The 16,146-nt window shown below is 35.6% G+C and overlaps 1 protein-coding gene across 2 annotated transcripts in view; it reads left to right on the forward strand.

The window, feature by feature from the left end:
- The window catches only part of LOC149774328 (uncharacterized), a 101,386-nt gene extending 85,484 nt beyond the window's left edge, over window positions 1–15,902 (forward strand). For both annotated transcript variants that reach the window (XM_089945408.1, XM_089945407.1), the window contains exons 14-17: window positions 2,390–2,494; window positions 6,801–6,959; window positions 10,400–10,461; window positions 14,897–15,902. In XM_089945408.1, coding sequence (XP_089801534.1) covers window positions 2,390–2,494; window positions 6,801–6,959; window positions 10,400–10,461; window positions 14,897–15,035 — 465 coding nt within the window. In that variant the 3' untranslated portion in view covers window positions 15,036–15,902. The remainder of the gene's footprint in view (window positions 1–2,389; window positions 2,495–6,800; window positions 6,960–10,399; window positions 10,462–14,896) is intronic.
- The last annotated feature ends 244 nt before the right edge of the window (window positions 15,903–16,146 follow it).

Genomic DNA, 16,146 nt, shown 5'->3' on the forward strand with positions numbered 1-16,146 from the left:
TACTCTAACAGATCATCCTGAGAGATCATAACTGCATGATGCATGAGGATCCTGTGATCTTTTAAATATTAATTGCTTTAAGGAAATGCATTTGAAAACTGAAAGGCTTGACATAATCACAGAACATTATCATCCTTGTACATTTATGTTTACTTAGTAAAGACAAGGATTTATACTGTATATGCTCACTTATAAGTTCTATCCACATCCAGACTGCTTGATCGAGGTCTGCCATCACATAATGTGCTAGCAGCTTTGGGCCTATGCAGTTTTTTAGGACTAATGAGTTGATCAAAGTGTACCCTGATCTGCTGTTGCATTATGGGATGGCAGATCAATATCTATGTTTGCAGCTGCAACTTGTAAGTGAATGTATACAATATGTCATACTACAGTACTCCCTCATAACACTGTCCATGGGAGACATGGAGAACACTGCCCTACAGTGAGTCTGCTTTGTTAATGATGTACATCAAATATGTAATTTTACTTTTACATATTAAAATGGAGTCTGTGTCCATACTTGTCTTTTAACAGGAAATGTTATAATGGCCTTATAGTGAGGGAATGCTCTAATATGTAATCTGCATGCATTTTACTCAGATGTACAGACATAAAACACTGTTATTTTTATTATTATCTAACAAGATGAGTTATTTTGCACGGGAATACCATATGTATTAACTTAGAAGTCAAGTCCAACTGCAAACTGCATAGACCCAGATCATAGCATAATGCATTGGCAGATCTGGGTCTATGCAGTTTGTTACGAGAAATCAGCAGAACAAACAATATAAAACTGAATCTGATGATGCTTGATACAGTGGCAAATCAGGATCCAAGTTGTTTGCAGTTTGACTCTACTTGTAAGCAAGAATTATAAGAACTTATAAGCAAGAGTATGTATGGTTAAAACTTATAAGCAAGAGTATGTATGGTTAAAACTTATAAGCAAGAGTATGTATGGTTAAAACTTATAAGCAAGAGTATCTATGGTAAGAACTTATAAGCAAGAGTATGTATGGTAAGAACTTATAAGCAAGAGTATGTATGGTTAGAACTTATAAGCAAGAGTATGTATGGTAAGAACTTATAAGCAAGAGTATGTATGGTTAGAACTTATAAGCAAGAGTATGTATGGTTAGAACTTATAAGCAAGAGTTTGTATGGTAAGAACTTATAAGCAAGAGTATCTATGGTAAGAACTTATAAGCAAGAGTATGTATGGTAAGAACTTATAACCAAGAGTATGTATGGTAAGAACTTATAAGCAAGAGTGTGTATGGTTAGAACTTATAAGCAAGAGTATGTATGGTTAAAACTTATAAGCAAGAGTTTGTATGGTAAGAACTTATAAGCAAGAGTTTGTATGGTAAGAACTTATAAGCAAGAGTATGTATGGTTAGAACTTATAAGCAAGAGTGTGTATGGTTAGAACTTATAAGCAAGAGTGTGAATGGTTAGAACTTATAAGCAAGAGTATGTATGGTTAGAACTTATAAGCAAGAGTATGTATGATTAAAACTTATAAGCAAGAGTATGTATGGTTAGAACTTATAAGCAAGAGTATGTATGGTTAGAACTTATAAGCAAGAGTATGTATGGTTAGAACTTATAAGCAAGAGTATGTATGATTAAAACTTATAAGCAAGAGTATGTATGGTAAGAACTTATAAGCAAGAGTATGTATGGTTAGAACTTATAAGCAAGAGTATGTATGATTAAAAGTTATAAGCAAGAGTATGTATGGTAAGAATTTATAAGCAAGAGTATATACAGTAAGCATCTAAGGATGTGGATGTTAAGTGAGGATTCCTTGATTGCTGATATTCAAATTAGGTGTATTTGTTTATGATGAATAATGTTGATTCTGATTCTGCATTTATAGGTGATTTTAACAGTTACTACACACTTACATTTAGAATACATTTTATTCAGCAAATATAATAATTCAGTTGAATTGTTAACCTATGGTAAAATGACTAAATGTTATCAAATTTTCCTGAAAGAAAATTATTGAAATTAAACATTTGATTGTGTATTTGAAATAAATAGGTATCAGTTGAATTGTGAACCTATGGTAAAATGAATAAGTGTTATCAAATAATGTGAAGTATCGTTAATAGTTCCAAAAATTGCTATTCAAATTTTCCTGAAAGAAAATTATTGAAATTAAACATTCGATTGTGTATCTGAAATAAACAGGTGTAAAAATATACCCATTGAAATAATTTCATATAATCATGCTTGTCACTCAAGACAAGAGTTCTAAACTTAAAAATAATCATTAAAGAAGATTTTTATCATCGTTCACATTTGTAAACTTCAGACACTCATACTACAGAATTTTAAATGCTTCTTCCTTACATTTTCATGTTTTTTATCACAGGAAATATCCATTTCCAGAGCTAACCAGCATAAAATCAGAGAATTGCAGTCCAAGAAAAATATCATCATTTTGTATGGAGGTATTGGTGGCTATCAAAGATCAACTGTGAGTACTGTAAAGATGTCCAACTTTGTAAATGGAATATTTACTGCAAAGTTTAAAGTGATGTGATCATTACAGTATTACATAATTGATATAGGCCTGTTTGATAACATTTATGTCCCTTGACTTAATTCCCCTGATTTACTCATGATGCGGCATTCTTTCTAGTGAGCAAATCAACAGTGTAATGGTGTGCAGCAATAATGTTCGATGCTTTGGAGTCCGTTTGGGAGAAGATGAACAGAAAAAGCAAAAATTAGCACAAGGATGCGTGGAAGATGATTTTTCAGTAATATTTGTCTAAATTCATTTGTCAGAGAGAGAGAGAGAGAGAATATTATGAAAACTGGAATTTATGTGAAAGAGCAAGAACACATGTTAAAGACATTAGTTTAAGTAATAGTATATCAAGTTTATGTCACAACTATCTCTCTCTCTTTCACTCTCTCTCTCTGTCTGTCTCTCTGTCTCTGTCTGTCTCTCTCTCTCTCTCTATATATATATATAAATATATATCCCCTATTGTGTTAGAGTGATGGGCTTTTTATGCCCTGTTGTTCTAGAGTGATAGGTATGATGCCCTGTTGTGCTAGAGTGATAGACATGATGCCCTATTGTGCTACAGTGATAAACATGATGCCCATTTGCATTAGAGTGATGGGCATTATGCCCTGTTGTTTTAGAGTGATGGATGTTATGCCCTGCTGTGTTAGAGTGATGGGCATGATGCCACCATTCTAAAGGTCATATTTCTGATACACTTTTGAACAAACTCGGAATATGGGCTTGTATCATTACCTCCCTTTGTTGCTGAATGTGGGAATCTAATATAAAGTTGTAGGGATTGTTTACTTAAGCCTGCATAGTAAAATGGTCATCTGTTCAGTTACATAACGTAGGTAAGTGAAGTTATGTAATTTAGGTAAGTGACAACAATCCCGATTGTTTTAGTTAATGTCAGTGTTGTTGTGAGTTTGTGAATGTGTGTGTGTGTATGTCAGTGTGTCCCCCAGGGGTGTAAAACTGAGGGTAAAAAAAAAACCTTGGTGTCAGAACTGGGGGTCAAATAAAAAATGTGGGGGTCAAAAATATACTGACAAATTTTCATCCAACTCGTACTTTTTCAGCTTGAAATAGGATTTTGCAACTTACACAACATACTCTCTCTCTCTCTCTCTCTCTCTCTCTCTCTAAATATACAAATAAACCATGCATGCACAATTAACAAACAAATGCATTGTCCATTCAAAGAATAATTTTATTAGTTCATTTTTCTTTTAAAATCGTACTTTTAACAGTCTCCTTTATAATCTTTTTGAAGCAATATTATAGACCAACATATTACATACAAGCCAATACAAAAAGCCTAATAAATATTTTTAACTGAATGGCAGTCACTTTACTGCCTGTCATAAAATGTGTACTATCACCGGTTTCATTGTACTTCGTCCTAGAACAAATTTATCCAAAAATCAAGGAGGCTAATGATTCATCTTGTTTCTAATAAGTTACACTTGAACTTTACGGTCTTTCTTTTATTGCAGCAAAGTTAAAAACCAACAAAATCTGCAATGACCCCCTGACTGTGTAATCCAAATAAATGCATTTGTCTCGGCAAGTTTACTGATTTTTTTTGTTGTGAAAGAATGTCTTGGGTTATAATGTGTTCTCCAGATATCTTGTGGCGAAGGAGGGCAGATTTGTTAAAATTCTTAAACTCTGTCACAAAAGGATTATTCACTTTTGCCGTCTTCACAATCACGCTATTAGAAGTCTCACCGGTAATCCTAATGGATGTGCCGTATTCCAGTCAAGGGAATTATTTTCTCCATTTTTCATTAAAGTTAGATCCACCATTACTTTTGTGTTCTGCTTCCTTCACTTTCTTCGCTAATGATTTTTAGTGCATGATGTTTTAATCTGGAGATCACTTTCTAGTGCAACAAGCATTGAGGTTAAACATCAAGATGACATCTTGCCGAGCTCAATGGAAATCGCGTGAGAGCTCGTGAGATTAGGGGAAGCTACTCTGTCATAACATTGCCTATGTTAGTCTGGTTCCTTATTTCGTATGTTCCCTGCGTTCCACTTTGCTATAGGAATAGAGGAGCCCAACACAGGGAGTAAACAAAGTGGGGAACCAGTCAATGCCTATGCTTGAAGTATACATGATGCCACCCTTCGTACAATGCATTGGATATTAAATAAATCCTGATCTCATTATGCGAAACCCTTGCGTCAAAAAAACGCACGGCACAAAATGTGTGCATCAATTTTCTCCAGCGTGCGTCCCTGATGCACAAATGTGCATAAAGGGAAACACTGTAGTGTATGTGGTAATAATCTATCACTTTGATAAGTCTAGCAGATATGATAATATTATCTCTTATCTCTTTATTATCCTTTTGACTGTCCTGCTCTTACAGATATTAGGATGCTCAACAAAATTTTGTTGTTGACTTAAAGCATCTTTTCAGCCAAACACAGCCTTTTTGGTGTTGTTTTAGTCATTTTCTTGCTTTAAGTGTGTGTATGTATTCCCTTTTTGCCAAATTTGAAGTTTAATGTGCTTTACTCAGCAGAGCGGTGTTTCAGTAAATATTTAATAATACTGATGTCAGGGTAAGTTTCCTCTACCCTTTTTAGTTCCAGTTCAATGTGTAATTTTTTCTATGTCAGCTTATAATTATGGCACAAAGTGTGGGTAATTATGGATATAAGAAAGCCCCATTGGACACTCACCACATGCACTAAGTGGAAGTTACAATGGTTGCCCCATATTTCAGCGGGATGTCAAAGTGTGTGACTTAGAAGAAAGTCATTGCACTTACAAAGGAATGGAGAAAGGTCCCACTCCCTCCTCTTCATCTCAGGACAACCCATTCCATTCCCAGGAAAGGTCTTGGTTACTTCATGTCACAGGAAAGTCAGCACCTTAAGTCAAAGAGGGATCTAGGGTGCTCTCCATGGTTTGGAAATCATCTACAGGTTTCAGATCCTTGATACTCATGATACGGTTTGTCAGTTCCTTATAGGGATAAAACTTTGGCTTCTCCTGGGGAAGGGAGAGTGCCAGCTCCTAAAGGCAAAGAAGAACATCTGAGGCACTGAACAGAGATTCTTCTATTAGATCTTCATCTCTAGTCCAGTCACCAGGCATCAGACATTTGTCAAGTCACTGGGCACCAGTACTGAAGCATGGTGACCAGTCAACAGTCAGTACTCTTTGAGCAAGAGGACACCAGGTTTTGATTGACAGTCTAGGGACTTGGATCAAGTTGATACCCCTTTTTCCAGTGTTTCCATTTAATCTGATATAGGGAGATGATTTTGCCCATCTAATGAATATGATTGGATCAATTTTCCCCTCAACTTCTTCCTTTTGTTCCCTTTTAGTCCTCTTTTCTCTGCTTGAAATCTTGGATGTCTCTTCCTTGATTTCAATATGTATTGAATAGGGAAAATGGAGACTACCATGTCAGTCAGGAATGCCATAAAGCCAGACGACTGACAGTCTCTGTGTCTCCATAGTTCGTCAGGATGCGTGCCTTCACATCCCCACAGGAAAATCCTCCAATTTGTCAGGGTCACGAGGTATTTCAATATTAGGCTTGCCTCCATCCCCACCCCAGAGCCTTTTCCAAGGTGATGGGGGTAATCACTAACATGAACTCTTGATGAGTCCCCATCCTCTGGTATTTTGACAATTGGTTGATGCACGTTGCCCTCAGAGAAACTCCTCAGAAGTATATGTCCCTTTGTGGTTGCTGGTGGAGATGATCAGGGTTTGCTCTTTTACTCAGTTAAGGCCTTATCACTTTATTTGACTTCCTATGAAAAGGAATAAAAGGATCCTTATGATCTCATTTTCCCTCACTATTCAGTCCCTCACCAGGTAGAATATTTTTTTTAAATGAAAATTAAAGCCAGTAAGGTTAAGGCTATTGTTCATCTTGGTCCTACTTGAAACACTCCTCTGTGCACTCTTATGCTGGTCTCACTCTACCTTATCATCTATTTATCTTCTCTCTTTGGTGCACCAGAAAGGAGGCATTGTATCCAATTGTGAAAGCACAACATGTGGTCAAGCCATCTACCAGCTTTCAGTAGGAAACATTCTTTCGGTAATGGGTAGTCCATATTTTCCATATCCTCCCACCCTGCTCTGTAGTGTCTGTCTTTAAGTTAGTCAAAAGAAAGATATTCAGTATATCGGATAAGGAATCATATTAAGATTGTGTTCTTCTGGGTCTCCAGTTACTAATATTTAAATGAGATACTTAAATAATTATTATTTGTTTCATTTTAGACAGCAGCAAGCTTGATGAAGCTAATGGAGAAGTTTGTCCACCAGAATCGGTCAGCCCTTGAGCTAGCCTTTCGTTACCATGACAGAGACAGGACCGGAAACCTTGCGTCTGAGGATACAAAGTCTGCATTGCGCCAGGCTGGACTCCGACTAACAAGTGTAAGTCACTACAAGTGGGTGTACAGGCATAGCAAGGGGTCCAGAGTTATCCTAAATGTTACTGTCAGTAGGATACAAAGTCTGCATTGTGGCAGGCTGGACTCCGACTAACAAGTGTAAGTCACTACAAGTGGGTGTACAGGCATAGCAAGGGGTCCAGAGTTATCCTAAATTTTACTGTCAGTAGGATCAGTAGAGTTCCTGGGGGGTGGGGGTGGATGGAGATCATATTTATACAAGGGATGAGACTGCAGAATTGCACGTATCATTTCTCCCTCAGGTATACAAAACACACAGGGAAGTATCTATTTCATTACCATTTCTGCCTGCCATAAGGTGGTGCATGTTACCGTAATTATTCTAATTTAGGAACTTTTTAAAACCCCTTTAAATGTTGGGAAAGTGCTTGCAATAAATTGAATTTTAAATAGGTTTCACATTTGAAGGTGCAAACTTTAGACAGTTTACCTTTTTTTGATGACAAAAATTGAGATTGTTTTTACATCTAGGTGAAATGTTCTAATTCTATTCTAATAGTCAATTTTCCACAAAATAAAGCCTTAATGACTTGTTATTGTAATATGATTATTGATTTTTCACCACAACGTCAAGCTAATTAATTGACTTGTAATCTTCATATATGCTGTTGTCTACATGTAGATGAAGTACAAGTCACATGACAGAACCACTGATCAGCGAGGTTTGTGATCTTAATGGATTTACAAATACGGTATTAGCTTGTTTTGTATTCTAAGGACTTCAAAGAGTAATTAATATTTTTATACAGGCAATTACTAGAGGTGCAATGTATACTGGTTTACCACTGTATTTGTTCCAGTGGTAAAATGCACTGTACTTTTAACTGTACCGGTACTTTGGTAGTTTGTGTTGGTAAGGAATGTACAGAAATTCATGAAAAATATGTTACTAATTTAATGATAGTAAAAGCATGTTTTTATTTTTCATGACAAAATAATTGCAATTTTATATATATATATATATATATATATATATATATAGAGAGAGAGAGAGAGAGAGAGAGAGAGAGAGAGAATAGATATATTTGTGACAAATTAATTTTGAATATTGCAAAGATAATTATAGTGATGGACCTTTAATCACATGACATATTTACACATGCCAACATGGTTTCCTAATGGGATATAGTGAATGATGTTTTAACCAATTTGGAGGAAAATTTGAGAATGAAAAAAGGGTCATCGTTTTTAGTTGTTGTTGTTGTTGTTGTAGGGTTTAATGCCATTTTTCAGCACACGATAGGCTATACATGGCGTTCAGTATTAATGGTGGAGGAAGAACCTGGGAAATCCCCGGAAAGAACTACCGACCCTTGAGAAGCTATTGGCAAGCTTTTTCACATACCCACATTGGCCGATTTCGAGACTCAATCCCACGCAGACAGAGGTGAGATGGCAGTGATATGTAACAGAGAGCACTTTAGACCATTTGGCCACACGGGGCCCCTCATTTTTAGTCTTTTACTAGTCTATGTTAATATATAAAGTACATGGACTCCTTTGTAAGACCAAGAGTGAAAACAGGAGCAGTTGTTTTCTGTTTGAAACGTTCATAATTTTTCTAGTTAATGCCAAATATTTTCTTGTTGTTTGAGTCAGTGTGTTTTATGTTTACTGGCTCTCTCTGTCTCATTAATAACATGTCTTGGTGTAAAGATGCCAGCAGATATTTGGGTACTTTGGTTGATAATAACTCAGGTAATAAAATGAGCCATAGGATAACCAGATACCATATGAGTTTTCTGCCATTGCTTGTAAAGGCAGCACTCACTTTGTTTTCAGGTTGACAGTCCTTTTGATTGAGCTGCAAACTCGTGTACTTTTTCAGTGCCAAGACACATAATGTCAGCACAATTACTTTTACAGGATGTCGGCTCTAATGTCAGAACAATTACTTTTACAGGGTGTCAGTTCTCATGTCAGCACAATGACTTTTACAGTGTGTCACTTCTAATGTCAGCACATTGATTGTTTCTGTGTGGATTAAATATAGTACATTCTATATAAATGGGGGAGGGGGTGTCGTACGTACGCAGGTAGGGGTGGTTTGTAAAATTGTATGCATGTGTACAGGGGGGAAGGGTCAAGCTTTACCAGATTTTTGTGTACATACTAAATGGATGGCCCCTTACTTCTACAAATATTGTCATTTGTCGCATAAATCCTTCAGTTTTCTTAAATTTCGTCATTGTATAAGCCTGTGGACCAGTATAAAGAATGCATTTTTTATTATCCTGAGTGGGGCCCCGAGTGGTCAAGTGGTCTAGAGCACTCTCCATTACAGATCACTGCCATCTCACCTCTGTCCACGTAGGTTCAGTTCTCAGATTCGGCCAATGTGGGTATGTGAGAAAGCTTGCCAGTAGCTTCTCGAGGGTCGGTGGTTCTTTCTGGGGATTTCCCGGGTTCTTCCTCCACCATTAATACTGGACGCAATGTATAACCTATCATGTGCTGAAAAATGGCGTTAAACCCTGCAACAACAACAACAACGACATTATCCTGAGACCACGATGTTATGTCATGCCTGTGTCAGAAAAGAGTGAGTTATAACTATCATTTTTTCAGTGTCTATGGTATTAGTAGTGTTTTCTTTTATCTATAGTATTATTAGTGATGTCATATATGTACATTTTGTGTTAGGTATTGTAATAAAGATTTCCAGTCATATAATTATATAGATGCAGTACAAATGTAAGTCAAGCATGTGCAACCAACAATCAACTGGGAGTATGCTGAGCTTCAAATGATTCTTCATTATATTTAAAACAGCTGACAATTTCATGTCTGTGATAGTAGAAATATATTTCACTGTACTGAGCATGCTCAGCAGTCCCCTCCTTCACAGCATCCACTTCCTGCTCACCCATTCCAGACAATCATGTCCCAGAATGTAGGTCATCTTCCATGCAATCATTGCCATCAACAATAAAACCACCTAAAAAGTGTTGGATATGACAGAATTACATTTGTAAACTTAATCCATGTCAGCCTTGATGTAAGTCAGAGTGAGTACCCTAAGGGTGCCTGGAATTTACAATATGCATTTTATTTAGTTTGTTGAAGTTTTCTGCTTCTCCAACATTTTTACATTAGTTACTTTACCTATGTTACTTAACAATGCATTTATCTGGAAGTGTCTGGTATGTTATACATGCAGCTGTTGACCATTTTACAGGACACTTTTGTCCAACAATTGGCATTAAATTTACTGGCAGGTTAAAAAAACAAAAATATTTTAACAAAATATTCAGAACTCTTCAAATATCCTTAATCATTGTTTTTGCTGTGTTGTACATGATTGCTCTTTTCAAATGTGAGATTTATGTTCCATTCTGCCTTTGTGTTTAACTTGTTTAGTAAATGTCTTTAAAAAACTACTTTTTTGCTTTGTACTTTCAGAAACAGATAGATGCAGTTATAGCAGAAATAGACTACAGTGGACTAGGAAACTTTGATTACGGGTGAACATATTTTCCTTAAGTAATTACAGTGGTCCCATTATAAGACATCCCTTCTGCAATGGGAAAGTCCCCTTGTAAGAGGGGCAACATTTCTAGTGGAGAATCACAGATGAGTAATAATTACATACAGAATATGCAAAGTGTAAATAATTTTTAAATGTTTAGTATTTTAATGTAAAAATCACATGTATGTCATGGAATCAATGAGATGAAACCTGTTTTAATATTATTTTTTGAAATAATTATGAATGATCATCATAGTGCAATAAAATCAGGTTGATCACTCATTATCTGACCATTCCACTGCAGTAGAATGTATTTTGACAATGTTTATTTGAATCTTTTTGACTTCAAAATTCTCAGCAGCGATTCAGGACTACCTCTTTTCATTTAGTCGAGTTGCTTTCACCTTTCCTTCTAAATTGAGATTGATGAAATTTTAGTCCTTTTGCAACAAGTTATCTCTTCATTGGCAATTTGTAGTCATAAAATGTCCAGTGTTTACAAAGAAAGGTAGCTTGTCATGTGATGGACTGGTTATCAAAGTGATGAAACCTAACATCTAAGTAACACACAGTAGTAAATATCATCGGAGTTGTTGTTGTTGTTGTGGGGTTTAACACCATATTTCAGCACACAATAGGCTATGCATGGTGGCCAGTATTAATGGTGGAGGAAGAACCCAGGAAAACCACCAACCCACGAGAAGCTACTGGCAAGCTTTCTCACATATCCACGTTAGCCGAATCCTAGACTCAAACCCACGCAGACAGAGGTGAGATGGCAGTGATCCGTAACGGAGAGCACTTTAGACCACTCGGCCACTCGGTGCCCCTATCATCGGAGTACTTAATGTCTTTGTATGGATTAAAGTTAGGTATTTCATTAATATATTGTAAGAAATGTCCATGTGTTGAATTTAGAAATCAACAAATCTTTGTGACATTTCTGTCTATAACCCTAGTATGTTGCTGCTCATGAGAAGTAAATTTGACAGTTTAAAAATCTTATCACTTTTCCTCCCGAATGGATGGTCATATCAACATGGGGTTTTCACTGAAAGACTTCTTATGATATCATGTTGGTCCAAATGAAAATGGTGCCAATCTGATGTCCAATATGGACACCATGGCAGCCCTCTTGAAAATAGTATAGCCACTCCTTTTGAACAGAAAGTCAAAATAACAAGGTGTTTTCACCAGAAAACTTCTTGTGATGAATGGTTGGTCCAAAGTGAAAATTCTTCTGCTTGGACATCTAATATGGCCACCTTACTGGCCATCTTGAAAATCATTTTGTTAATCCTCCTGAATGGATGACTTTATAAACATTTGTATTTTTTAATTTCTGTGTAGTTCTAAATTAAAATGGTGCTGATGTCATGTTTAATGTGGTCAGATTGCAACGATCTTAAAAATTGCTGCTTCTGAACAAAATGTCATATCAATATGGAGTTTCTCTCCAGAAGGCTTTTTGATATGTCAGCTTGGTAGTGAATAAAATTGGTACTCTAACCTTGGCTTTTATTGTCACAATGAATAATTTTTATTTGTTGTCCAAAATGGGAGACAGGAATTTTCAAACATAAATGGGAGCAATGGAAGACCTTACTTATTGAGGGAGAATTGTCCTTTTACTCAGGATGTTAGCATTTATAAAAAGGTTCAAAATCTGATTAAAATTGAACGTATTTACATCATAATATCAACTTTAATTGTTTGGACCTTATTTCATGTCATCTGAGAACAGGGTACTTTCTTTGGTGTAATTTAAGCAAATTCACTCTTATCAGGGAAGAATCAAAGTGACAAATTATATGAATTTTTTATGCATAAAATGCCAAATTAAAGATTAAACATTTTCCATAAGCAGCATCTGATTAATGTGTTACTTTATTCATTACTGTTTATAGAACAGGATAATTTCAAGGACATCCATATTTTTTTACGGTTCTGCATACCATCAGAATACTATATTTGTAAATTAAAATTAAAACTCAAGTACAAAATAGTCCAGGTAACGATTTAGGAAGAGTTCTAAATATATATTGGACCAAATAATGTTGGGGTGGGTGGGTTTCAGCATGGATTTTTTTCCCAGCAAATATAGGCCCCCTTCTCAACATCTATGTCTAACTGCCCCCTTCTCAATGCCTATGTCTAGCCTCCCCTTCTGAATGCCTATGTCTAGGCTCCCTCCTGAATGCCAGTGTCCAGCCTCCCCCTTCTCAATGCCTATATCTAGCTTCCTCCCTTCTCAATGCCTATATCTAGCTTCCTCCCTTCTCATTGCCTATGTATATCCTCACCCTTCTGAATGCCTATGTCTAGCCTCCCCACTTCTCATTGCCTATGTCTTACCTGCCCTTCACAATACCAATGTCTAGCCTCCCCCTTCTCATTGCCTATGTATAGCCTCACCACTTTCCAATGCCTATGTCTAGCCTCCCCACTTCTTAATGCCTGTCTAGCCTCCCCACTTCTCATAGCCTATATCTAGCCTCCCCACTTCTCAATGCCTATGTATAGCCTCACCACTTTCCAATGCCTATGTCTAGCCTCCCCACTTCTCAACGCCTATGTCTAGCCTCCCCACTTCTCAATGCCTATGTCAAGCCTCCCTACTTCCCATAGCCTATATCTAGCCTCCCCACTTCTCAATGCCTATGTCTAGCCTCCTCACTTCTCAATGCCTATGTCTAGCCAGGAATGCATTACTTTCATAAATTTTCATACATACTTTCATAGCTAACACCATTGCTTATACTGCAGTCGCTGTTTTCGGGCTAAGTTGTGGTCAAGTTATCAAGAGAGAGGTGTATTGGGCATATTTTGTCTTCTTGTAATAAATGCATTTTGGCTTTTCTTTAGCTTTTCATATGAAGATATTTATTCCATAAACCATAAATTGAAGTAAAAGAAGTTTTCATAAGTTCAGTGATTGTTAATCTTGAAAGATTCTAATCGTGCCTTATATTAGAATTTTTTTGTAGAAATGTTTGACAATTTTGAAATAATGACAGTTTAAATAGAGTTGAAGGCATTTTGATGCAAACATACAATGTTTGTTGTAGTCATAATACGAAAGGTCAAGATGGAAATTGACACTGTTTAAGATTACATTCAAATATTAGAGTAAGTTTCTGAAATACAACAGAAACAATACCCAATCTCTGGGAAGATAAACTCCAACACATGCTATTGATACCTATTCAGCATATTGGAAATCATGATATTTGATTTCTGTTGCTATCCTTTTTACTTAGTTGAGTCCACAGAAAGGTTGAATTCACATGTATTTAGAGTCCATTAAGTGTATTCGGAAGGAGACTTTATTATGTGACTTCACAGGTTGCTATAACCTGGTTGATTAAATTGCTAGAGGCTGTCTGCTAAAATGTTATATTATCCTCATTTATAAACATAAAGTGGATAAAGATTCCAGAGGCCCAATGCCAGTGTTCTGGATTCAGACCATATTGGGAATGAATGAGGGAATTTTTAGTAAGTGATTTAATATTTTGTTACTCCATTTGTTACTCTGCCCGTACATTTGGTTCTGTTTCCATGTGTTGGTATTCTTGTATTTGTCCATTTGAAATGAGAGAGTTTTGTGTCATAGAATAAATGATGAAAAAGAACACATAATTCTTAGCATTTGTTCTTTTCTTTTATTTGTATATTTTGATCTGTTGGATTCATATCTACTTGTATAATCATTGAAAAGCCAACTTTTTAGTTTGACTGTCCCAGTGAATTTTTTTAATACAGTTCACCAAATCTTACCTCATTACTGTTACAGAGAAAGGAGATGAAATGAAAAGTCAGTAATTAGTTTATTTTATATGGCTTTTCATTTCATTTGATTCAGGTATCTATAAACCCAAGAAAACATGTATTTTTCAAGATCTTTGACCTCAGTAAATAATTTTAAGCAGTTGATAAATCCTTCAATTATAGTAACGTTATTGGAAATAGGCATTCAGAATGTCACATGTAAGGAAACAAACAAAATTCTCTCCCTCACTCTTTTGTGTGCCCCTCATGTTATCATGTCTATTGTGCATGTTTTTCCCTGTCTTGAATGATTCAGTACCATAAATAATTTATTGTGCTTTTTTATATAAAGATTTCTTCAGCCCATCACCCAGTTTGAGTATGACTTGCCCTGCTTGAGTGAATAAATCTTTATATCCTTCCCTAAGAAAGCAATAAATATATAGTATCAACCCCATCCTAAGGTAATATTGTATAATAAGTGTGGGAAAGTTGGTAAATATTGTGATGTGTTGGAACTTATTTGTTGTAACTAAAAAGATTCTTGCTTTTTGTTATGTAAGAAAATAATATTTACAAATGATTTTAATAGTTTTTAAGTTTGAGAAATTTTGTTATGCAAAGTACTAAAGGAAAATACTTGCTTCTTATTCCAACAGGAAAATTATAGATGGCAGCATTTTATCAGACTACTTCCACAAGCGACCCTCCAGAGCTTCTGCTCTAAAAATGGTTCAGAATCCAGGGTTGTATCCAACACGAGTGAGAGACCTAGGGAGAGAGGTGACCGTCATGTGAACACAGATCTTGAGAGATTAATATTTTTCTTGCCCGATTCAGTCATAGAGAAATAGCAAATACCACCTAATATGCTATGGTGAAAATTTTCTTGAAATGTTAAAGGTTACAAATTTGTTGGATTAGTAATTTCCAAACACATAGTTCCAGGTCTAGTGCTCAGAAAGTATTATAAATAATAAGCCAGGGTGCATTCACAGGAGTTCATGAGTACAATATCTGAATACAGCAAGTTTAAATTTGCAAAAAGAATTTTTTTTTCTTTAACTATACTCAGACTGAAGTTAGAATGTTAATTTAACTTTCAGGATTTTGTCAGCTATCAAATGACAAATGTAGAATTACTCCAAGTACTGTTTCATACTTTTATGTTTTTTAGATTTTAAATTAGTACAAACCTTGGTACTTTAAGAACCTGGTCTTTTATTCTTGAACTTTTTTTGCATCAAATTCAAGGATGTGCTCTAAATCAGGAAACCTGATATAATCATTAGTGTACATCAGTGTCATTGAAATTTAGCAGTCAGGTGGTTGAGAAAAATCCTCAAGTTCAGTCAGTCTAGCTGTAAAATTACGGACTGTTCATATATTTGGACTGTAGCATGGATCTTGTGATCAAAAAGCTGCTAGAATATTTGGGTTTTAGTAGTCATGAAACAGTCCTAACTTAAACTTAACTCAAACTAAGGACACCAAAAGAGATCATACTTGCATTCTTCAGACATCAAAGAAGTTATAAATATTTACACATTATTACTTTTACTTTAATCTTTGTGTCTGATTTATACAAATCCTACAGATCTTATAAATTCACACAGTATTACTTTTAATTCAATCTGTGTGCCAGATTTATACAAATCCTACAGATCTTACAAATTCACACAGTATTACTTTTACTTCAGTCTATGTGACAGATTCATACAGATCTTGTAAATTCACACAGTATTACTTTTACTTCAGTCTATGTGACAGATTCATACAGATCTTGTAAATTCACACAGTATTACTTTTACTTCAGTCTATGTGCCAGATTCATACAGATCTTGTAAATTCACACAGTATTACTTTTACTTCAGTCTGTGTGACAGATTCATACAGATCTTGTAAATTC

Source organism: Sinohyriopsis cumingii, unplaced genomic scaffold (assembly GCF_028554795.1).
Source record: "Sinohyriopsis cumingii isolate HCF-2022 unplaced genomic scaffold, ASM2855479v2 utg000349l, whole genome shotgun sequence".
In the NCBI taxonomy this organism is placed as follows: Eukaryota; Metazoa; Mollusca; class Bivalvia; order Unionida; family Unionidae; genus Sinohyriopsis; species Sinohyriopsis cumingii.